Here is a 25,805-nt window from a genome sequence, read left to right on the forward strand (position 1 = left end):
TATATATATATATATATATATATATATATATATAATATATATATATATATATATATATATATATAATCAGGGCTCCAGATGGCGACCAAAATGGTCGCCAATGCGACTGATATTTTGCAAATGGCGCCCAGATTTATTAATCTGGGCGCCATTTGCGACTGGCCCCGGCGGCGGCGCGCTGTCTCTTTAAGTATCCCCGGCTGATGCGCGGCTGCCGGGGGTGTCCCATCCTATCCCCGGCAGCGCGGCGCATCAGTGAGCTGCCTGGGGCCCTGACTTCCGGCACAGGAAGCGCGCGTCAGAGACGCTTCCTGTGTCAGAAGTCACAGCCCCGGCGTACAGAGAGCTCACTGATGCGCCGCGCTGCCGGGGATAGGACGGGACACCCCCGGCAGCCGCGCATCAGTCGGGGACAGCGTCCGAAGAAGAAGAGGATCGCCGGGGGAGCGGGTTGTCAGGTGAGTTTGTGTGTTTGTTTTTTTTAAATACTGCTTAGCATAGAGGAAAGGGGGGGCATCTATAATGGGGGGAGAAGAGAAGGGGGGGCATCTATAATGGGGGGAGAAGAGAGTGCCATCTATAATGGGGGGAAGAGAAGGGGGGGCATCTATAATGGGGGGAGAAGAGGGGCCATCTATAATGGGGGGAAGAGAAGGGGGGGCATCTATAATGGGGGGAGAAGAGGGGCCATCTATAATGGGGGGAAGAGAAGGGGGGGCATCTATAATGGGGGGAGAAGAGGGGCCATCTATAATGGGGGGAAGAGAAGGGGGGCATCTATAATAGGGGGAGAAGAGGGGCCATCTTCAAGGGGGGAGAGGGGGCTAGCTATAAGGGGAGGGGGTATCTATAAGGGGGGGAGAAGAGGGGGCATCTATAATGGGGAGGAGGAGGGGGCATCTATAATGGGGGGGAGGAGGGGGCATCTATAATGGGGGGGAGGAGGGGGCATCTATAATGGGGGGGAGGAGGGGGAATCTATAATGGGGGTAGAGGGGGTCATCTATAAAAGGAGGGGGTCATCTATAAGGGGAGGGGGTATCTATAAGGGGGGGGAGAAGAGGGGGCATCTATAATGGGGGGGAGGAGGGGGCATCTATAATGGGGGTAGAGGGGGTCATCTATAAGGGGGGGGGGCCATCTATAAGTGTAGGGCAAACTGGCTGCAGACACTGGGAGATAGATATATGCACAATTATTATTATCAGGGCCCCTCAGGTGTCTGTATTGTAGGGGGTCGCTTGCATTAGTCACTAGGTGAGAGATATATCTATCTATATACACATCTTGTGGGGGGTCACTATGGCTGCAGTCATAAGTCTAGCTCAGTATGTATAGACTGTTGCAAGCTTTTAAAGGGAACCTGTCACCCCCGGTGATGGGGTGACAGGCTCCCAACCCCCCGTTAGAACTCCCTATACTTACCTCATCCCGCCGGGTCCCGCTTCTGGAGGTGGTCAGGTCACGGAGATCTCAGCCGCTGCAGCCCGGCGCGCACACTGAGAGATGAGTCCAACACCCATAGAGAATGACGGAGCACTGGACTCTCCCGTCATTCTCTATGAGCGTTGGACTCATCTCTCAGCGCACGCCGGGCTGCAGCGGCTGAGATCTCCGTGACCCGACCATCTTCAGAAGCGGGACCCGGCGCGATGAGGTGAGTATAGGGGGGTTGGGAGCCTGTCACCCCGGCACAGGGGTCGACAGGTTCCCTTTAAGTTCAAGTTCAGAAGAGTAAGCCTCATTAAAAGGCTAGCCAAGTGAAGCTGAAGTACTGAGTCAGACTGTATATGGTTGTCAAGTTGCAAGTTTCCATGTTGAACATTTTCAAACTAAGAAAAGAAAGGATCTAAAGGAGGAGGAGGCTGCCGTGGCCTCTGCACACAGTAAGTCCCATGTAACATAACATTAATTTTACATGGTTTAAAATGTTGGCGACCAAATATTCTATTTGGCGCCTAAATTTTTCAGGTTAGGAGCCAATGGCTCCTAGGTACATTTTTTAGTCTGGAGCCCTGTATATATATATATGTTGGTATTGCTGCAATCATACTGACCTAGAGAAGAAATAATTTAAATTATTTGATGAATAGCATATAATAATAATTATTTTTATTTATAAATTTCATGAAAACATTGGATCTTACAAAGGTCAAAAAAGGGGAGCTGGTAAAAAATGGTTAAAGGGGTACTCCAGTGGGGGGGCACTTTTTTGCTTGGACCGGGGAGGAGGTGGCTGAGGGAAAAGACGTCCACTCCGGTGCCCGGCCGCTTCCTGGTGTCTGACGTGGGCCCGAGACGTCACGTCTCAGGTCCACTCAGCCAGTCAGTGAAGGAGGCGGGATCCATTTTAAGTCCGCTCAGACCCCGCCTCTGTCACCAACTGGCTGAGCGGACCTGACACTGGCTTCTAAAGAGACTTAGCAAGGACCACAAGGGAGACAAATTGGGTAGGTCCCCCCTTTTTAGCCAAATAGCTGAACAAATCAAGCAGCTTTTGCAATCAGCCCCGCTTCATATCTTGGTGTTTACCAAGCCAGAAATGCAAAGCTGGACAAAAGGAAAAAAAAGTCACTTCTTTATGCAGGTTTCTTGTACAACTAAACTGATTACTGGAATTTATTTTACTTCCACTTTATAAATGAACTATTCACCAGCAGAACAGGCTGATAAAAGAACAGAACCTCCGATTCCTACACCCGTGGGTAAATGTTAATAAAAGCACTGATGACAGCACAACACCGCAACCACTGCCTTACATAAAAGCAGTAATACAAATTCCACCATATACACCATCATATAAAGCAGGCATTGCCTACATACTACTCATTCTGAAGCATAGGTCAAAGGCTTTAAAAGTCAGCTAACAAAATAAAAGGTCACTGAATATACTTTGGGGAAGGTGTGGACTTATCATCTTCGTGCCTAGCGTCTGCAAAGTTGAAGATATTTGTGCAAAAAAGTTTAAATCCAACAGTAGAGAAGGTGCTGGCACTACAGTGCACACATCCCGCATTGGCAAGTCGTCACAGTCATAGGGGGTGTAACGTCAAATCAGACAAGTGAAGGTGTCTTCCCATGTGGAAATGATGAAGACTGCACTCACCAAATAAATGACTTTGGATGCTTTATTAGGCTAAGTTCACACAGCATTCTGTTTTTAAAAACAATGGACGCTGATTGAAATTAAATCAATGTCTGTTCTTTTTGGCAGGAGCGGCGCTGCATTGAATTTAATGCAATGCCGCCTGCTGTGTGCAGACATCGTTATTTTAAAGAACAGGCGTTAAAATAATGGACATGCCTATTATTTCCGGGTGCATCCGAAAACAATAGCTGTTCGCACAACATAAAGTACGGCCGGCAGCTGTACTTTACTTTGGAGTGAATAGTTAATTGCTTTGTGGACACACCCAACAGTTCCCACAAATCAGCCGGCAGTATAACGCCACCCATTGCTTACAAGGTGCAACAATACAAAGTAGCAGGTGCGTTCCACAGATACGAGCGACAACCGTTTCACACTAACTGTGCATCTTCCGGAACACATTAAAAAATGATTTAACTTTTTTTTTATGTGCGTCCTGCTAACTTAATAAATCCACACCTTTGTGTTCAGGTTCTTACAATATAATGATCTCTGCTGCTAGTCTGTTATAATCAAATTTAGTTTTTATACTGAAAACCCCCTTGATCCCTATGTGCAACCATGGTATAGCACATAGGATCCTTCTAGAGGTGCCACAAAAGTGCACCCCCCCCCCCCCCCAAAAAAAAAAAAAAAAAAAATTTTTAATTATACATAAATTCACCCCATGATAAAAGTTTAAATCACCCCCCTTTTCCTATATATATATTTTTTTTTTTACTATCGCTGTGTGTGGGATCGCCTGAACTATTAAATGATAACATTCCTGATTTTGAGTAAGCGCTTTAAGTGCAAAAACCTGCCAAAGCGCAAAATTACAGATTTTTGGTTACATCACATCAAATAAAAACGAATAAAAAGTGATCAAAAGTCGCATACGCGCAAGCAAAAAAATTATGCCTCAAACCGCACCATAGACCAAAAACTAAAAGCGTTATAAGGATCAGAATAAAGAAATTTTATACACATTATTTATTTTTGTTAAGTTTTAATTGTTTAAAAGCAGTCAAATAAAATAAAAATTATATAAAATACCTATCGTTGTAATCGTACCGACTTCAGGAACACAGCATGTCAATTGTCACCACGAAAATATATATATTTTTTTTTTCAGTTTTGCTGCATTTTTCATGGAAAAATGAACATTGTAATTACAAAGAACAATTGGCTTTGCAAAAAAATAAGGGCTCATATGGGTCTGTAGGTGAAAAAATAAAAGTGCTATGCCTTTTAAACACAATGGGGGAGATTTATCAAACATGGTGTAAAGTGAAACTGTCTCAGTTTCCCCTAGCAACCAATCAGATTCCACCTTTCATTTTCCAAAGAGTCTGTGAGGAATGAAAAATGGAATCTGATTGGTTGCTAGAGGCAACTAAGCCAGTTTCACTTTACACCATGTTTGATAAATCTCAACCCAATGAGATAAAAACAAAAGTGCAAAAAGGAAAATTGGCCATGACATAAAGGGGTTAAACAATAGCAGTTCTGTAAGAAAAAACAGCATGTTGGACCTAAACTGATAGGGGGAGATTTATCAAACATGGTGTAAACAGAAACTGGCTCAGCTGCCCCTAGCAACCAATCCGATTCCACTTTTCATTCCTCACAGACTCTTTGGAAAATGAAAGGTGGAATCTGATTGGTTGCTAGGGGCAACTGAGCCAGTTTCACTTTACACCATGTTTGATAAATCTCCCCCATAGTGTTCAAAAGTAGAAATTCATTGTTGGGATATAAACACGCTACAAATGCAACAATCTATAAGATTTCTGTTTTCACAGTTCTCTCTCAACAGTTTTAATCATTTTTCATTTCATGGCACAAAGAAATTTACACACACAAAGCCAAAGCGTCAGTATGTCCTCACCTCAATTTTCGTGCGGTAGAGAACAAGGCGTTTCAATCCGCAGAGTTTAGAAACATGGCTGAAAGCCTGAGGTGGCAGCTTATCACAAGAGGCGAGATTTAATTCCTGTAGGTTTGGACACATCTCCGCTATGACTTCCAGACACGCTTCATTTAGGAAATGGCCACAGGCCAGTTCCAGGCGCACTAGCTCGGAGCCACACACTTTTAGAAGTCTGAAAATGGGGAGGAAAAGAGGGACAAGACTGTAAAAATGGAAATATTTTGCAGATATAACATTACAACAAAAATGCAATGAGGTTGTCTTATTCTTACAGCGGACAAGTCACTAGCTGAGTAAAGTAATGGCAGTGTACAATGGGGCTACCCTGAATCAGGAGATATAACTCTTAATTCAATCCATTGCTCCAGCGCTGAGATATAAGCTTTAGAAGTTTTATGCAAAAGCCCAGGAACCCGGGCGACAGAGCCTCAGTGGGCCCCTTTGGGGAACAAATCCGGCATCTCACTGGTTCTCTCCCACTCTGAGAGTGTCGATGTGCTGGGGGGAGACAGCGGCCTCTTGCGTCTGGAGGCAGAATACTTCTGTGGTGCATATGGTGAAAGGCATAGACAAAAAAAAATCCAAGCGCCAAAATTGTCAATTTTTGCTACAAAAAAAAATAAATTGAAAATAGCAATCAAAAAGTCCAGTACAGAGATTGAAGATAATGTGTCCGTTTAACTGTACACTGCATTGCGTAAAAGTGAAAGCCCCCAAAATTACCAAAAATACATTTTTTTTTTTTTTCATCTGGCTATGCCTTTTATGGTAAAATGGTCATTTACAAAGCAAATTTAGTTTTGCAAATAAATAAGCCCTCATATAAGACCTTTTTTGATGGAAAAATTAAACCATTATGAATTTTAGAATGTTAAGATTAGAGATGAGCGAACCTTGAGCATGCTCGAGTCGATCCGAACCCGGATTTGATTAGCGGTGGCTGCTGAAGTTGGATAAAGCCCTAAGGCTATGTGGAAAACATGGAAATAGTCATTGGCTGTATCCATGTTTTCCAGACAACCTTAGAGCTTTAGCCAAGATCAGCAGCCCCCGCTAATCAAATGGCGAACGTTCGGGTTCGGATCGACTCTCTAGTTAAGATAGTTTAACAGCCAGGATTCCAGGGATATCTTTTGGGAAGGAAGCTGAAAATATTTGTAAAATAATATAAAATAAAATAATTAAAAAAATATATATATATATGATTTCAATTGACCTGACTGACTGGGTTTTGTACTATATTTGGCAGCCAGCTCTGTGATAGCTCAGTCTCCAGCCCTTCCCTCTCCTCTTGTGAGCTCAAATCCAATTTGATCTGAGCTTAGATCAGAATTCAAGAGAGGCGGGAGAGAGGCAGCAGATCAGTCAGTCAGAAAGTTGACTGCCGGATTTAGCAGAGGACTAAGTCTGGCAGCTTTCAGCCTTTTGTAACTAGAACTGACTGCAAATACGTTTTATTTTGTAAAAAGTATACAAAACTATAACTCCTGAGTTTCCTCTGGACACAGGAAAGAAGGAATTTCTTTTCAATATGGGACAGGTTACATATTTTAAAGGACATGGAGTAGTTAACCTCCCAGGATCGGCTTGGTGATCCCGGCTTGGTCTATCCTCTTCCAATGGAAACAGTAATTATAGCAGAGATTTTTACTCAATACTTTTCAGGATCCTCCGCTATTGACCCCTCCCACTGGCATGTCATACACAGGAAAAGAACGGCCCCTGGAAGTTCAATCAATTGCCACCATCAAATGAAGGGGGACACAATCTGAGGTTAGTTTGGGGAAAGATCAGTAGCAACGTGAGAAAATATTATTTCACTGAAAGAGTAGTAGATGCTTGGAACAAACTTCCAGCAGATGTGGTTGGTAAATCTACAATAACTGAATTTACACCTGCCTGGGATAAACATATATCTATTCTAAGATAATAAGAAGGGAAATACTAACACAGCAGGATAGGAGGACCAAGTGGTCTTTTTCTACCGACAGTCTTCTGTTTCTATGACCTGGTTTGCTGGCTGAGGAATAAAATATTGAATGTCCTATTAGCTGTGACTTTAGTGGGTACGCTGTAAAAAACAAACAAACAAAAAAAAATCTGTTTCTAAAGCCGGAGTATAAAAACACACCTGTGTTGACATATTGCCAAATTGAATAAAATATATACTCTTGACTTGAGAAAAGATTACTATTAAAAGGGTTATCCAGCGCTACAAAAACATGGCAGCTTTCTTCCAGAGACAGCCCCGCTCTAGTCTCCAGCTTGGGCGGGGTTTTACAACTCTTTTAGATGTTATTATCAGCAGTTGTACTATAAAGGTACCTGTTTATAAAATGTCCAGCACCTTGACCACCCATACAGACAAAAGCAGGAAGTGTTGATCGCCAGGTCTACACACCATTAGGATGGTAGCGGCAAGGAATTGGGCTGGTGAGGATAACTTTTATGCCAGCCTGAGCATATAGAAGAAATACATGTGGAACCGGACAACCCCTTTAACCCCATTCAAGACTGAGTTTACTTTCATAATTGTGTTTTTTCCATCTGATTTTCTAAAAGCCCCAATGCTTTTTTGTGTGACAAACTGTGCTTTCTCACGATACCTTTCCTTTTACTATAAAAATATATGGCCAAAAAATATATGATGATAATAATAATAATAATAAAAAAATATATAAATCTATATAATAAAAATGAAAGTCTGTCTGTCTGTCTTTCTGTCTGTCCCATATAGACTTCCAAACGCCTGAGCCGTTTGACCCCAAATTTGGCACACAGATACATTGGGTGCCCAGGAAAGTTTTAGCGAAGGTCCCGTCCCCGCCAGATGTACAGGAGGGAAGGGGGAGGGGAAAGAGCGGCGCCCCATAGAGATGAATGGGAAAATCTCCTCACTACAAACACAGGTGATATAATTAGCTGCATGTCTCCAGCAGTAAACGGCAGTTGGGATTCTTAGCAACCAATAGGATTACTGCTTTCATTTTCACAGGGAGTTGTGGTTGCTAGGGAACCTGCCTCACAACATCCACAGTAATAACTGGTAGACCCCCTACTCCATCTATACAGTACATGTATACAGGACCCCCTACTCCAACTATACAGTACATGTATATACAGGGCACTAAAGGTATACAGGACCCCCTACTCCATCTATACAGTACATGTATACAGGGCAGTATTGCCAACTGCTGCTGCCCTAAGCACTAAACCTGAGGACACCCTATCCTCACTCACCAATTAGCATCAGGATAGGTAGGTAATAGCTCCACACGTCAAATTTAACACCGCCACACCAGACCTGACCAATACCTCCATACTGTGACTGGATAACAACTCCATACCAGACCTGACCAATACCGCCATACTGTGACTGGATAACACTGCCACACCAGACCTGACCAATACTGCCATACTGGGACTGGATAACACTGTCATATCAGACCTGACCAATACAACCATACTGTGACTGGATAACACTGCCACACCAGACCTGACCAATTCTGCCATACTGTGACTGGATAACACTGTCATATCAGACCTGACCAATACCGCCATACTGTGACCGGATAACACTGTCATATCAGACCTGACCAATACCACCATACTGTGATTGGATAACACTGCCATACCAGACCTGACCAATACCGCCATACTGTGAATGAATAACACCACCATACCAGACCTGACCAATACCGCCATACAGTGAATGGATAACACCGCCATACCAGACCTGACCAATACGGCCACACTGTGACTGGATAACACTGTCATACCACACCTGACCAATACGGCCACACTGTGACTGGATAACACCGCCATACCAGACCTGACCAATACGGACACACTGTGACTGGATAACACCCCCATACCAGACCTGACCAATACCGCCATACAGTGACTGGATAACACCACTATACCAGACCTTACCAATACCGCCATACTGTGACTGGATGAATCTGCCATACCAGACCTGACCAATACCACCATACTGTGACTGGATAACACCGCCATACCAGACCTGACCAATACCGCCATACTGTGACTGGATAACACTGCCATACCAGACCTGACCAATACCGCCATACTGTGACTGGATAACACTGCCATACCAGACCTGACCAATACCGCCATACTGTGACTGGATAACACCGCCATACCAGACCTGACCAATACCACCATTCTGTGACTGGATAACACTGCCACAGCACCTCCACCAACTCTATACTACAGGTATACAGAACCCCAAACTATACACTACAGGTATACAGGACACCTGAACTATATACTTCAGGTATATAAGACCTCCACCAACTCTATACTACAGGTATACAGCACCTCCACCAACTCTATACTACAGGTATACTGGACCCTCTATACATACTGACACTTTATACCCGGGCAGCGCCGGGTACATTTTCTAGTATATATATATATATAGAAACTAAAATGAAACAGCAATTTAGCTCCTTTTTTTTTGGGGGGGGGGGGGAGTTTACTATGCAAGTTATAGTAAAACTGACAGGTTATTTGTATTCTGCAAGCCAGTACGATTACAACAATATCCAATTTATATAGCTTTTGTTTAATTTTACAACATTTAAGAAGAAATTAAACCTTTCAATCAATTTTTTATCACAATTACAATTTTGGTTCAGATGGGACATTTTGATCACTTTTTATAAATTCTCCTCTCATAGGTGATATGATCAAAAAATCAGTAATTCTGGAATTTTCCTTTTCTTTTTCATTTACGCCATTTACCGCGCAGGATTTAAAACAAAAGGGCCCACATTTAGTATAACTGTCTAAGCACAAACTTATGCTACATTTAAACGGAGCGATAATTCGCCCAATCGATCGTTTAACGATTTTGAAGCAACCATTTGGTTTTTATAACGATCAGTGTTTAGACGAATAAATCGTTAGGAAAATCGTTTGAAAATTCGTAAGAAAAATTGTTATTGTGATCGTTTCTAAGATCGCTTAAGCCCATCTTTTACATAGGGTGAATTGGTGAAAGACTGTTTACACGAAGCCATCTGCGAATTTTTAGCGAACGACAAATGACGATTTAAGAACATGTTGAAAGATCAAAATGAACGATTTCTCGCTTGTCGTTTGCTGTGTTTACACGGTATAAATATCGCTCAAATGCGATCGTTTATGCGAAAATTCGAACGATATTCGTTTCGTGTAAATGCAGCATTAGACTAGACAATCTTTAAATGTGCCAGATTTATCAGGCTGTTTGGTGAATCTTAACGAAAAATCCCTATGAGAAATATAAATCCCGCACGAACAAATTGTAATTTACTAAAACCAAAAAGGAAAGCATTTAATTATACATGATTAAATACATGATTAAAAAAAACAACAAACTACTGAAAAAAATAAAAAGCTGCACATCGCAGGGAAATGTACGTCAGGTCTTGGGGCTCCTGACTTTCCACTATTTAGGTGTCTTAATCTTTTATGGTAGTTTTGGCTTTGATATTGGTTGTGTAACTGCTTTGTGCATATAAGCTTTTTCCCTGACAAGTTTAGGCTTTGATTTTCTGGTTCATACTCTTTCCTTAACCCTTTGAGGACCAGGCCCAAAATGACCCAGTGGACCGCGCAAATTTTAATCTTAGTGTTTCCGTTTTTCCCTCCTCCCCTTCTAAGAGCTCCAGCACTCTCAGTTTTCTATCTACAGGCCATGTAAGGGCTTATTTGTTACAGGAATAGTTGTACTGTGTAATGGCGTCTTTCATTTTACCATAACATGTATGATGGAATTCCAAATATATTATTTATGAAGATATAAATTGGTGAAATCGCAAAAAAGAATGCAATATGGTAACGTTTGGGGGGTTCCTGTGTCTACGTAATGCACTATATGGTAATAGCGACATGATACCATTACTCTATAGGTCAGTCCGAACACAACCATATGCAGGTTTACGCAAATTCTCTAATGTTATATATTTTTTTTTAAATGAAATCCTTTTTTTTGGCAATTAATTATAAATAAAATGGGCCTATTGTGACGCTTATAACGGTTTTATTTTTTCACCTACGGGGCTGTATGGGGTGTCATTTTTTCCGCCATGATCTCTAGTTTTTATTAATACCATATTTGTGAAGATCGGACGTTTTGATCACTTTTTATTAATTATTTTATATATATAATGTAACATAAAATCGGTAATCCGCGCACTTTTTTCCCTCTTTTCGTGTACGCCGTTTACCGTTCGCAATGACGCTTGTTATATTTTAATAGATCGGACAATTACGCACGCTACGGTATATTATATGTTTATCTATTTATTTATTTTTATATGTTTTATTTATATAATGGGAAAGGGGGGTGATTTCAACTTTTATTGGGGGAGGGGTTTTGGGGTAGTGTGTTAGTGTTTTTAACTTTTTTTTTTTTACACATTTGAAGTCCCTTTGGGGGACTTCTACATCCAGTACTTGGATTTTTACACTGATGAATGCTATGCCATAGGCATAGCATTGATCAGTGTTATCGGCGCTCTGCTCATTGAGCCTGCCTGTGCAGGCTTAGTGCAGCAGATCGCCGATCGGACCGCACGGAGGCAGGTGAGAGACCTCCGGCGGCCCGTTTTACCGATCGGGACCCCTGCAGTCACACTGCGGGGGTCCCCGATCGGTAAGTGACAGGGGACTCCCCCTGTCACTTACACTTAAACGCCGCGGTCGCGCCGTGATCGCGGCGTTTAAGGGGTTAATGACACGCGGCAGCGCGATCGCTGCAGCGTGTCATTACCGGTGAGGTCCCGGCTGCTGATTGCAGCCGGCCCCCACCTGCTATGAAGCGCGCTCCGCTCCGGAGCACGCTTCATAGCGGGAGAAACACCCAGGGCGTACAGTTACGCCCTAGGTCGTCTGGGGACAGACTTCCATGGCGTAACTATACGCCCTGGGTCGTCTAAGGGTTAAAGTGTCACTGTTGTTTTATTTTTTTCCAGAAATCAGAAGTAGAGGCGAGTTTAAGAAACTTTGTAATTGGGTTTATTAGGCAAATATACCATTATCTGCATTCAAAAAGACTTTCCCCAGGTCTCCCCCCCCACACCTCCTGTCTCATTTACTGCTCATTATCAGGAAATCTCGAATCTTTTACATTAGCCGGGCCCTGCCTGTTCTATGGAGAAGGGAGGGGGGAGGAGGGAGATTAGTCGCCAGCAGAGAGCAGTGGGAGCTGCATGAAAGCCGGTATTTAGAGGTCAGTGCTGACTGTCAGAGGAGATAGCCCGGTGATGTAGCTGTAAATTAACTCTTTGTTGTCCTGTTTTAACGCCTCATCTCCCTCCACATCTCCCCTCTCCATAGAAAATCATAAAGACAGGGGGGAGAGCTTTTCATGACAAAAATGCATTTTTCGGCTAATAACCGAATAACCCAATAACAAAGTTTCTTAAAATCGCCTTTACTATTAATTTCTGCAAAAAAAAAAAATTTAAACAACAGTGACACTTTAATACTCTTAGGTTCCCACTTGGTTTTACCCTATTTATGCTGTTTGGTGCTTGAAAGTGCTAAATATTTATACATGTAAATACTTGGTTTGCCTATTGTACAATTTTGCACACTTTTGCAGTTTATTTTATCCATTACTACAAGCTTCCAACATTGCTGCATTTATTCAATCAGAGATATATGGCATTGTGCGTTCCCTTTCCTATACTGTGTGTAAGGTAACGGTCCATTCTACTGCTTGTAATATTTTGGTTTTGTCTGTTTGTTCTTGCTACACTTGCTGTTGTAATCATGTTATTTATTGTCCCTAAAATGCTATTTTTTTTGTTTGATAGTCCTGTCTACTCATAGTTTTTTTTTTTTTGTTTTTTTTTTTTTTGGGGGGGGGGGGGGGGGACTTAGGCTGGACCCCCTTTTGTACCAGGCATACCAGTGTCTAAAATGCATAACACATGTGAAGAAAGAACATGGGTGCCATTTTTTCAGCCAGAATTCTGTCGGAAGCATATAAGTAAATTTGGGCCAATACTTAAATTTTTCAGACAATTCCATATTCAGTGATACATTTGTGTATCTGAATAATGGTAAAGGGGGGGTAATTTGAGCTTTTATATTATTTAAAACTTTTGCAGACAGAGCCAGACACTACTATCAGAGTTACCATAGTAAACATAGAAGTTAAGTAGGGTTCTGGCTGCAGTAGTAACACAAATCATGTTGTGGGGATGCAGACAGCTGCGCCACTTGTGATTTGGACATTTAAATGCAGCAATTGGTACTGATAGGATTTAAAGGGTTAAGCGACAGACATACGCGTGCTCATTAGCAGCAGGTGATTGTTCCTGAGCCCGCTCTATTCACCTCCTCACGACCGTTTATGTATATATACCGCGGACGGTTGTGAACAGATTAAATTATAAATATGTGCACTAAATTTAATTTACAAAAACGTATACAACACAATTAGTATATCTGTCCTCTAAAAATACTAGTAGTGTAATATATGTGCAGCTTCACATGAACGTCTGAGGCTACAAAGGAAAAGAGGTGTGAAGTCTCTATTGTACAAGCAAAGACAGAAGCCTACATATACCGCACTGTTAATTTAATAAAAAAGAAGAGTCATTTACTGTGGGGTCAACAGGTAAACATGGAAATATATGCACTAGAAAATCCTAGCTAAAAGGCAGCATCTTATGCAACGGCGGAACCTGTGAAAGAATTAATGAGGAGAGGTGTAATGCTTACCTTTGCCGGCTCCTGACACGGAGACGCTCATGGTGTGATAGCACCTTCTAGACCTTCTGCTTCTCTACATAAGCCTGACAACTGCACATTTTCAGCGTGCTTCCTAAATACAGTTTTGACTTGCAAAGCACTGTTCAGCTTAGTGTTGAAAATGACAGCACTGGTGGCTCTCATAACTATGCTGATACATGCAAATAATGATAGAATAATAAGAAAAGGTACAGGCTTGATGTGATATTTGCTCTAGGGATACTTTACTTTCCCTCTAAGCGAGTCGTATTATTCCGGTATAGCATAAAAGCCATTTTCCCGAAACAAGAGACAACCTGGCTTTCATATAAATTTGTTTGCCAACACAGCAATTTTATCCCTTTAGGCGTGTCAGACATAACCTGACGGCAGTATTCGGAAATACGGTGCTCGAGCATTTACTATATATGTGGGCGATACATGCAGAACGACAATGTTTAGTAATTCATATTGTGCTATACGTGTTCCTCCATTACATTGAGAGTCAGGAACGGAAATGCTGCACAGGACTATTAGCACTTACACAGTATGGGCTCTGTGCACACTGCCATTATCGTTCTGCTATGGAAGATTTATATTGCAGGTGGCAGACCTTACTGTAGTCTACTGTGGCAAGTAACAAAAAATGGACCCATTGTAAGTCAAGGGAAACCGCAAAGCCAGTGTGAACCGATCCAGCTAACATATCTTTAGGGTGGGTTCACACATAGCGCAGTTGCAGCAGATTTCAGGCTTCGAGTTCGCAGCGAAATCCGCAGCGATTCCATGCACTGTCATTTTGAGTAGGTTTACATCCTCGCAGTGTAATCTTTATTCCGCTGCGAGTATGTAAAGCCTTGGGAGAAAATTAAAGTGTCACTGTCGTTAAAATGTTTTTTTTTTTGCAGAAATCAATAGTACAAGAGATAAGAAACTTTGTAATTGGGTTTATTAGCCAAAAAATGCATTTTTATCATGAAAAAGCAGTTTGAAGCCCCCCCCCCCCTGTCTTCATGGTTCTCTATGGAGAGGGGAGGGGTGGAGGGAGATGAGGCACCAAAACTGAACAACAAAGAGTTAATTTACAGCTACATCACCGGGCTATCTCCTTTGAAATCAGCACTGACCTCTCTGAACTCTGAATACCGGCTTTCACACAGTGCCGCTGTGTAATCCTTTGTTCTCTGCTCTCTGCTGGCAACTAATCTCCCTCCTCCCCCTCCCCTCTCCATTGATTAGACAGGGCTCAACTGATGTAAAAGAGTCGAGATTCCCTGATAATGAGTGGTGAATGAGAGGAGGGAGGGGAGGAGCTGGGGAAAGTCTTTTTGAATGCAGATAATGGCATATTTGCCTAACAAACCCAATTACAAAGTTTCTTAAAATCACCTGGACTATTGATTTAAGTTTTATTTCTTGGGCGCGCGGCCCAAGTCATCTGGGCGGCTGCCCGCCCATGTGTAGTCACCGCTCTCTGCCTGTCAGTGCGCTCGGCAAACTGTTAGCAGGTAATGGACTAGCAAGTAATGTTACATTTACAAGCAGTAAGTGAACACCAGTACTAGCAAACATTTATTCAAGGTTTAAAACAGAAGTAAAACAGAAGATAACAAAGGTCGCAATGAAATCACATGTTCTGCTTTTTACCACTTAACACTTGTACTTGCTGTAACTAGAAATGGCCCATCATAAATGTGGCCCTTGGAATAAAAAAAAAATGCCATTTAAACGCAATTCCACCATAAAACCGGGATAATTGTGTTAGGACGTCTCCTTCATAGTATTTCTGAGATAATAATGTAAAAAAAAAAAAAAGTAAAATAAATAATGAATGCAGCTGGGTATATATTTATGCCAAATTACATATAGCTCACCAATAAATAACATCATCAATAAGTGAAATTACCCTCAGCCTAGCCTCTGGATATTTACATGCCTGAAGCAGTGTACTGTGTATGCACACTGCAAATCTAGTGGAAAAATGTATGTCAAATTATTTAGCTGGAGGATGAGGGGATTGGAAAATAGCAAGGTGGTTAAACTTTTACAAAATCTTCTAGAAAGTCTATTAAATTATAATCGCTGTTGCACATTTTGTTAAAAGAGTGATGTGATTTTTAATTATTATGTCATTGCCTCTGGCTGAGTCCAGGAGCTTTGCCAAGGATACATGCTTGGAATGATGCGCCGCTCTAAACAGTCATTCAAGCAAATTTGGTGCCTGCACTAAACTATTAAAAAATGTAAGCGGTCTTTTTTCCTGCAGCCCAGAGGGTTTAATTAAATAGGACGAGGGAGATTTCGCACCTACCCTGAAAGGGTTAACTTGTTCTTTTGTGGCCAATTAGCCACTTCTTGTAATTGCACATATGTAAAGCCGAATAGAGCTATACAGAGGATGTACAGAGGAGCCAAACTAGGGGCTTAAAGGGGGTATTCCGGCATTGGAAAATTGTATGTAAATAAAACTATCCCCCTAAGACATATAACTTACTAATATAGTGTAATTACTAATAGTACTGGCATCAGCATGGTTTACTTAGTAGATGTGAAAATAAAAGTACTATACAATGTGGTATTGTCTTCAGCTCCTATCAATGGTTTTTGTGTAGATTTCCAATAGTTTTTAGGTGAAAGCATTGACAAATTCACCCCCATTATCTTCTTGGCGGGGCTTGGCTGGATCCTGTCTCTGCGCTCTAGCCCCACCGCCTGAGTGATGTCATCACTTCCTTGTAACACACACACATACAAGATGGTAGGAGTGCTATGGGAGAGGAGTGATTTTATTTGTTTTTAAACTGGGGCAGAATGGTAAGCAATGGTATATGATTTCACTTAATTTTTTTTACATAATGCTAGAACGCCCTTTAATAAGAAAAGAAAAGCCTCGAGGAAATGATGGCCTTACCCCCCCTTACTCTATGTGCAAATCTCTATCTGCACCACTCATAAGCTTAGATGCTGCACATTCAATATATACCTGTATAAAACTTGTCTCTGTCCTCTTTCTGCTCTAATATAGTTTCATTTCATTGGCTGACAGTGTCACCTGGGCGGAGCTTCACAGCAGTTGGACCCCCTCTCCCAAGACAGAGATGGCCTAACTGCCGTGAAGCCCCGCCTAGGTGACACTGTCCACTGATTAAATAAATCGATTTTAGAGCAGAAAGACGACAGGTTTTATACAGGTTTATATTGAATGCGCAGCAACTAAGTTTGTGGATGGTGCGGAGAATGGCACATAGAGTAAAGGGGATGACAGTATCACTTTAATCCAAAGTGTCATAGGAGCATAGAGGGGTTTTCCTTACTGATCTACATTAGAACTGTGATTTCTAGACCTCATAAATATTTTATAGTCCCTATTATTTCAATTACAGAACAGGATTTGCCTGCAATGTTCATAGTCCATTCCTAAAGCAAGCAATATAGGAACTGCCAGAAGGGCAATTCTGTACATCGCTTGCGCAACTTTGTTTATTCATATCTCAACACACTGTCCTCCATCCATCTCCCAACAAGCAATACGCCGGAAGAGCGCTGTACTCGGCTCTTTCCGTTGGATCCATAGGAATGAATAGAACTGTGGGTCGCGTGCCGGAGATCGTCGGGGGCATACAGAGGTCGAACCACCCATGATCCCCTACTTTTCCCCTATCCTGTGGATAGGGGAAAAGTGTATTTTTCCTGGAATACCCCTTCAGGGTGCCTTCACACATAACAGATCTCGCTGCGGATCCCTGCCCAGTACAATCTATGGGCAGACAAACTCGCAGCGGGATGGATATCCGGTTGTATGTCAGCAGCCTGCCCCATTAAACCCCCCCACACCTTCTTCACGCTCCGGCTTGCTTCGGGGCTCCTGGCATCTTCACGTCCTTCTCAGCCAATCAGTGCGCTGCGGCGGACCAGCTCACTGATTGGCCGAGCGGAACGTGTCGGGAGCCCTGAAGCAAGCCGGAGCGTGGAGCGTGGAGAAGGTGATGTATAAGCTCCGGTGATGGTGGTGGGGGTGGGTAACAGGGCAGGCTGCAGACATACTCACAGCCGGATATCCATCCCACTGTGAGTTTGTCTGCCCATAGAGTGTACTGGGCAGGGATCCGCAGCGAGAAATCCACTGCGGATCCGTTACGTGTGAAGGCACCCTTAAAGCGATATTGTACCCTTTTAAAGCAATTCACTGTATACAGACAAGCTCAAGCCTCTTGTTCCAGGCTACCTTGTCAGTGCACTTGCACCATCTTCACCGAGCGTTCGGGACTTCTCACTCATGTGGCGCAAGCATGGTAAAAGTATGGCCTGTAACTCTTACAGCGACTGCAGTGTATGAATGAGAAGTCCTGAATGCTGAGTGAAGATGGCGCAGGTGCACTGACAAGGTGGCCTAGAACAAGAGACATGAGCTTGGCTGTACACCTGCACCGATTTGGATGCTTTTGCGCAGGTGTGAAGAGGATGGCATCAAAAACTACTTTATAGGGGCGTTCCAGATGAAGTGGGCGGAGATGAAGGAAAAGAGGCGTAGCTAAAATAGGGCACGAGCGTCCTAGGCTGTGCCTCATTGACTCGGTGATTGGCTCAGCTGATGCTGCCTAAGGTCGTTTTTAGGCAAACCACATCAGCGGGCGCATTACAGAAAACATGACTGGGAAGGACAGCTGAGCAAGTGAATGGTACCTATGATGGGGGGGGGGGGGGGGGGGGATAGGTGAATACAGTATCACTTTAACCCTTTGAGGACCAGGCCCAAAATGACCCAGTGGACTGCGCAAATTTTGATCTTAGTGTTTTCGTTTTTCCCTCCTCCCCTTCTAAGAGCTCTAGCACTCTCAGTTTTCTATCTACAAGCCATGTAAGTGCTTGTTTTTTACAGGAATAGTTGTACTGTGTAATGGCGTCATTCATTTTACCATAACATGTATGATGGAATTCCAAATATATTATTTATGAAGATATAAATAGGTGAAATCGTAAATAAGAATGCAATATGGTAACGTTTGGGGGATTCCTGTGTCTACGTAATGCACTATATGGTAACAGCGACATGACACTATTATTCTATAGGTCAGTCCGAACACAACCATATGCAGGTTACACAGATTCTCTAATGTTATATATATATTTTTTTATGAAATCCTTTTTTTTGGCAATTAAATATTAATAAAATGGGACTATTGTGACGCTTATTACGGTTTTATTTTTTCACCTATGGGGCTGTATGGGGTGTCATTTTTTCCGCCATGATCTCTAGTTTTTATTAATACCATATTTGTGAAGATCGGACATTTTGATCACTTTTTATTGATTTTTTTTAATATATAATGTAACATAATATCGGTAACCTGCGCACTTTTTCCCTCTTTTCGTGTACGCCGTTTACCGATCACAATGACGCTTGTTATATTTTAATAGATCGGACAATTACGCACGCTATGGTATATTATATGTTTATCTATTTATTCATTTTTATATGTTTTAATTTATATAATGGGAAAGGGGGGTGATTTAAACTTTTATTGGGGGAGGGGTTTTGGGGTAGTGTAATAGTGTTTTGAACTTTTTTTTTTTTTACACATTTGAAGTCCCTTTGGGGGACTTCTACGTACAGTACTTTGATTTATACACTGATGATTGCTATGCCATAGGCATAGCATTGATCTGTGTTATCGGCGATCTGCTCATTGAGCCTGCCTGTGCAGGCTCAGTGTAGCAGATCGCCGATCGGACCGCACGGAGGCAGGTAAGAGACCTCCGGCAGTCCGTTTCAACGATCGGGACCCCCGCAGTCACACTGCGGGGGTCCCGATCGGTAAGTGACAGGGGACTCCCCCTGTCACTTACACTTAAACGCCGCGGTCGCGCCGTGATCACGGCGTTTAAGGGGTTAATGACACGCGGCAGCGCGATCGCTGTTTGCAGCCGGCCCCCACCTGCTATGCTTCATAGCGGGAGAAACACCCAGGACGTAAGGTTACGTCATGGGTCGTCTGGGGACAGACTTTCACGAAGTAACCCTACTTCAGGGTTGTCTAAGAGTTGAAGAGATAAGTATATTTACTGTATGTTACAAGCACAAATCTAGAGAACTGTACCATGGAAAAGGGGTAAAAGGGAATATTCTACAAGGAAATTACAGGCAATGTTTCACCTCCCCTGTGGCTTTTCTCATCTATACAGACCTACGGGAAGATGGATCTTCTGTACTTCATATAACGAGAGGCTCACGGTGGTCAAAGACTTTCAAAAACTGTCGGATGAACGTTCATTCTGCCATCAGCTATCTCTGCTGGTGCACATATACAAATCCCCAATATACACTTATTACGGGAAATGCTTATAAAGTTTTTTTTCCCTGCACTTACTACTGCATCAAGGCTTCACTTCCTGGATAATATGTCGATGTCAATTCCTGGATAAAAGGGTGATGTCACTAGAGATGAGCGGACTTTTCGGATTTCTGGTTCGTGAGAACCAGAACGATTGGCGTCGGATTCCCGCTGTCTGCTCGCTCCGAGGAACGCCTGGAAAACTGGGATACAGCCATTGCCAATGGCTGTATCCCAGTTTTCCAGGCGTTCCTTAGGAGGTATCCACCCGCTGCACAGAGCGAGCAGACAGCGGGAATCCGACGCCAATCGTTCTGGTTCTCACGAACCAGAAATCCGAAAAGTCCGCTCATCTCTAGATGTCACTTGCTGGATAACATGGTGATGTCACTTCCTGGATAAAACGGTGATGTCACGACCCGACTCCCAGAGCTGTGCGGGCTGTGGCTGCTGGAGAGGATGATGGCAGAGGGATGCTCAGTGTCCCTCCAGTGTCCTGTGTCCCTCAGTGTCCCCCTGACATCATCCTCTCCAGCAGCCACAGCCCGCACAGCTCTGGGAGTCGGGTCGTGACATCACCATGTTATTCAGGAAGTGAAGCCCTGATGCAGCAGTAAGTGCAGGGAAAAAAGCACTTTATAAGCATTTCCCATAATAAGTGTATATTGTGGATTTGTATAACTTTTTGGGAGGCAATAAAATACTTTAACAAAAAAATTTCACCGGGCTTCTCCTTTAATGTATTCTCAGTAGGCGTAAACTTACCAGATCTCTCTAACAACAAAAGGATTAATCAGTGGAAATCCAATATGCTCAATCTTTCTCTCCCTCCAACGTCATCTGTTGAGGAGAGTCAGGAGGCCACCTTACATATTATACAATCAGTGGGGTTTGGCCAATGTGTACAAAAACTTATTGGGAATCCGTCAGCTGCAATTGCCATTCCAAACAGATAGTAGTTAGATCAGGGTACCTTTCATATATCCCTCTGTGCTTCCAGAAGGTAGAAAAATACCTCTATTTCCCGGTACAGTGTCAGAGAGGGTTGGCCAAACTTCTCATCTGCTGCAAGCTGGAATGCCTCCTCCCACAACTGAAGCTGATTGGGACTGTCAATCAAGCCAGGGCAGGGGTGGGAAGGGGAGCGAGAAAGCATTCCAGCTTGCAGCATTTTAGGAGCTTGGGAACGCTTTTTTGACAGATAACAAAAGCACTTTCACTGTTTTACATTGTTTGCACCAGCACACGCCACACATTTCATAGCAGCTGACCTAGGTACTGCAGCTGGTGCCACACAATCTCGAGAGTAGGATCACTAAAAACCCAATATTAATGGCCTATTCTGAGCCGTGGATACCCCCTTTCATTAATACTAAATTATAGAGCTGCCTCTGTTCATACAGATTTTTCTGATCAATGATGGAAATGTTAATTTACCTGCTAAATCCTGAGGTAGTGATAAAGCCTCTGTTTCCAGTCCAGGACAGATTCAGCCATTGGACTAGTGTGCATCGAGGCAAAAGATACTCCAAAGAAGCATCAGTCAGAGAGGCCCAATAAGGCTGTAAACTTAAGTGAGTATACTGAAGAGGATCACAGCAATGCTGATACAGGAGCTTGCAAGTCTGTGCCAGCCGACACAAATCTGGAAGTGCTAAATGGCTAATGATCAGCTGGATTAGCTACAAGAGAAAAAAGAACACAGTAAAACAAAGAGTAAAATACACACAGTAAAGCACATTTTCCAGCAAACACTGCACTTTGTATGGTGCACGCACAGGATGTGTACATGGAATTAGCTAATATATTTCTCTTCAGTAAGGCCACACATTCTGTATATACAGGCTCTATGCTACTCCTGGCATCATTCATTATGATGCTGTGAGCGGCAAAACAGTTAAAGTGATGCTGTCACCCCCTCCGTACTCTCGTTTCATTTCATCAGTGGACAGTGTCACCTAGGCGGGGCTTAATGGCATCTAACTGCTGGGGGGAGGGTCCAACTGCGGTAAAGCCCCCGCCTAGGTGACTGTCCACCGATGAACTTAAGCTATTTTAGAGAAGAAAAAAGACACAGGCAAGTTTAAAGAGACTCTGTCAGTAGGTGTCTGCTGTCCTATCTAATGGTAGCATTAACTAGTGACAGAGAAGCTGAACAGAATGATGTATCACTTACATTGTTCTGTACAGCTGATCCAGAGATATCCTCCTAAATAACATAGGCAATAAGTAGTCCTCTCCATGATGTGCATGAGCCCAGTAGTCCTCAATATTCATGAGAAAGAGAAAACTCCACCCACCAGCTGCTGATTGTCAGTTATCTATCCATGCTGTGTATAGGCAGTCAACTGTCAATCAGCAGCTTGGGCGCAGTGGGAGGGGTGTGGCAAGAATCCTATTCTCCTGCATATTAGGAGAACGGCTGAACAAAATTATGTAAGTAATACACTGATCTGTTCAGCATTTTTTTTAATAGTTTATGCTGCCCCTTTTTAAGGCAGCATAAACCTAGCGACAGATTCCCTTTGATACAGGTATATATTGAATATGCAGCTGAAGAACGCACATTGAATAAAGGGGGGGGTGACAATATCACTTTAAATCTCCACACTACTGTACTGACACAGCATGTCCGTACAGTAATGGACTTTCAAAAGTACGTTCCATAGCATACAGTCCATGCACGGACTGTATATATGGAGGTGTGAATCTGGCCTAAATCTTCACAGGTTCTGCAGTCAAGTCACTGATCAGAGGTGAGTGTGTGCAAATAAAATAGGCACGTTTGATTGCACATGCATGTTATGAAATTAATTTTGGTTCAGCTCCATGACCTAATTGGACGGTACATTAGTCTCTACTCATTAGGTTAAGTCCACATGCTGATCTTGCAATGAAACCACAGGGAATCTGGTGGAAAATACACACGCTTGCAGTCTCACCAAGGATTTCACTCCTGCTGCACTGAAAGTGGGGAAAGCTGCATACTAATGATGCTGCCGATTTGAAAATCTTCAGCGTGCTTTTATTTCCCTTCTGGAAAATCACAGCATTTACACGCTATTGTATTCTGCTGCACATTTTACCTAAGTAAATCCACAATGTGTGAATTCACCCTAAGGGTACGTTCAGATGTCCCGGATCCGCAGCGGATTTCTCGCTGCGAATTCGCAGTGAGACCCGCTGCAGATTCCTGCCCAGTAAACTCTATGAGCAGACAAACTCGCAGCAGGATGCACTTGGTCCCCGTTCAGGCTTGCTTCGGGCTCCCGGTGTCTTCACGCTGGGCTCAGCCAATCAGTGCGGTGCGGGGGGCAGCACACTGATTGGCCGAGCGGGACGTGCCGAGAACCCCCGAAGCAAGCCAGAGCGGGGACTAGGTGAAGTATACGCTCCGGCGGAGGGGGGGTTAACTGGGTGGGTGCGGACAAACTCACAGCTGGATGTGCATCCTGCTGCGAGTGTGTCTGCCCATAGAGTTTACTGGGCAGGGATCTGCAGCGGATCTCGCAGTGAAAAATCCGTGAAAAAACCCAGGAGTGGATTGAAAACACATAAAGGCTATGGGTGAGATTTATCAAACATGATGCAAAGTGAAACTGGCTCAGTTGCCCCTAGCAACCAATCAGATTCCACCTTTCATTTTCCAAAGAGTCTGCTAGGGGCAAATGGGCCAGTTTTACTTTACACCATGTTGATAAATCTCCCCCCTATGTTCACACACTGGCAAATAATGGCCGTTATTTTAAAACAGCGGCTATTATTTGCCATTAAATGACGTTCATCCACGAAATTTCAACAGTGTGTGAACAGAGCCTTTCTGTGTTTTCAATCCACTCCTGGTCTACTTTGGTTGAAAAATACTGAGCAAAATACTGTGTGAGAACATAGCCTTTCCTAACATAGGAAAGGATTGCTTTGAGTTTTACCTGTAGATTTAGATAGCTATGGTCCACAGTGGGTTACAGTAATAGGCATGTGGATTTGATTTTAAAAACCTTGTTCACACGCTGCAGAGTTTTTCTGCGCAGAAATTGTTGATGTTAAAGTCGACAGCATGTGGATTTTTGTTCATCTCGTTGCGGAGGGATGAAACCCTTTGAGTTGCTGCATTAAAATCGGAGTGTAAAAGATGTGAGTTTTGCTGCGGATTATTTGCAGTGGATGTCATCAGCAAAAAAATCCACCACATGTGGACTTACCCTTACAGTGGCTGATCAAAATATATCTAGTCCAAGATTCTAGACAGTTTAGCAGTCCTTCAGCAGACGCAGCAAGACAGCTTGGGTCTCATTTGGCAGAAAATAGCTTTCAAATACTGCGGTAGTGTATGCTCTGATGCCGTAAGTGCTTTGAGGCCATGTTGCAGAATAGGCTAAAAAGGACCAGATTTGTTTTTTAATGGTTACATGGTTTAAGAAAAAAAAACTTGCATCATTTTCCTTCCTATTGTGTGTATATATATATATATATATATATATATATTTATATAAAGTGGTACCTTGGTTTAAGAGTAACTTGGTTTAAGAGCGTTTTGGTTTAAGAGCATTGCTTTGGTTTAAGAGCTCCCCGTACTGGGTGCGAGCAGGAGTGGAGGAGGGGCATGGTCTGCATAGCAGGGTCTACAGCCCTGTACTCTGTCCCAGGAAGTCTCCCTCACCTTCCAAATCATGGCAGATCCACTTCAGGCTGGGGCTTACATCAGGGGACAGGACTGTGGAGGTAATCTCTTTACAGCTGTAACCCCTCTCTCCCTGGACAGAGAGTGCTGCTATACTGTGCCCACATCTGTCCTGCTCATTCCTTCATGCTCCTGCAGTCTCTGTCAGTCCTTGTATCTCCCATCCTCTCCATTACTGTACAATAACTTAGTGTAGGGACCCATGTGTATCAGATACCTGCACGCGGTACATGGGGCAGTGTGGCTTGATCAATTCACATACAGAATTCTGATGTTGTTAATGCAGCCGAGAGGTACAAGTATCAGCCATAGGTGTGAGGTGCAGCACTCTTTTTCTTCCCTGAACCGTACAATAACTTATAATATCACATATTTTGCTGTTTCTGAATGTTTGTTTGTTCTACATTTTATTCAGAATAATAAATAATTATTTTTGGAGTGTGGAACCAATTGTCTGTATATCAGTGATTTCTTATGGCAAAATTTGCTTTGGTTTAAGAGTGGATTTGGATTACAAGCATGGTGCCGGAACAAATTATGCTTGTAATTCAAGGCACCACTGTATATATGTATACACACGTCTTGAAGGTCACAAGCGTCTCTAAAAGCTTAAAGGGGCACTCAGCTTGTTTTGGGAGTCCTAGTTCTGTACTTCCTGGTTGGGTAGTTGCTCTGTACTACGATTTCCAAAATGAATTGCTTTCCCTCAGTTGTTCATCACAGTCCTTCCCACCCTGTGTACTCTCCTTCCACAGCACTCCTGTCAGCTCTCTGTCCAAAGCTGTTGCAGAATATCTAATTTTACTGCAGACTATTGCAGAGTATAGTTGCAGCATCTGCTGCTTTTACTTCCTGTCTGCTTTTTTGCACACCTCACTCTCCCTAAATGTCCCAATAAAGATATGTGTGTATCTGACAGGGAGATGGTGATGTAGGCTGGAGGGAGTGGTTAGAGATGGTGACATCACTCAGAGGGAGGGG

General features: G+C 43.0%; 1 protein-coding gene across 3 annotated transcripts in view; it reads right to left on the reverse strand.

Moving 5' to 3' along the window:
* The window catches only part of FBXL4 (F-box and leucine rich repeat protein 4), a 48,275-nt gene that overhangs the window by 7,617 nt on the left and 14,853 nt on the right, over positions 1-25,805 (reverse strand). For all 3 annotated transcript variants that reach the window (XM_069973600.1, XM_069973599.1, XM_069973598.1), the window contains exons 4-5: positions 21,581-21,825; positions 5,019-5,232 (exon numbers count right to left, since the gene is read on the reverse strand). In XM_069973600.1, coding sequence (XP_069829701.1) covers positions 5,019-5,232; positions 21,581-21,825 — 459 coding nt within the window. The remainder of the gene's footprint in view (positions 1-5,018; positions 5,233-21,580; positions 21,826-25,805) is intronic.

This window comes from Dendropsophus ebraccatus, chromosome 6 (assembly GCF_027789765.1).
Source record: "Dendropsophus ebraccatus isolate aDenEbr1 chromosome 6, aDenEbr1.pat, whole genome shotgun sequence".
Taxonomy (NCBI): domain Eukaryota; kingdom Metazoa; phylum Chordata; class Amphibia; order Anura; family Hylidae; genus Dendropsophus; species Dendropsophus ebraccatus.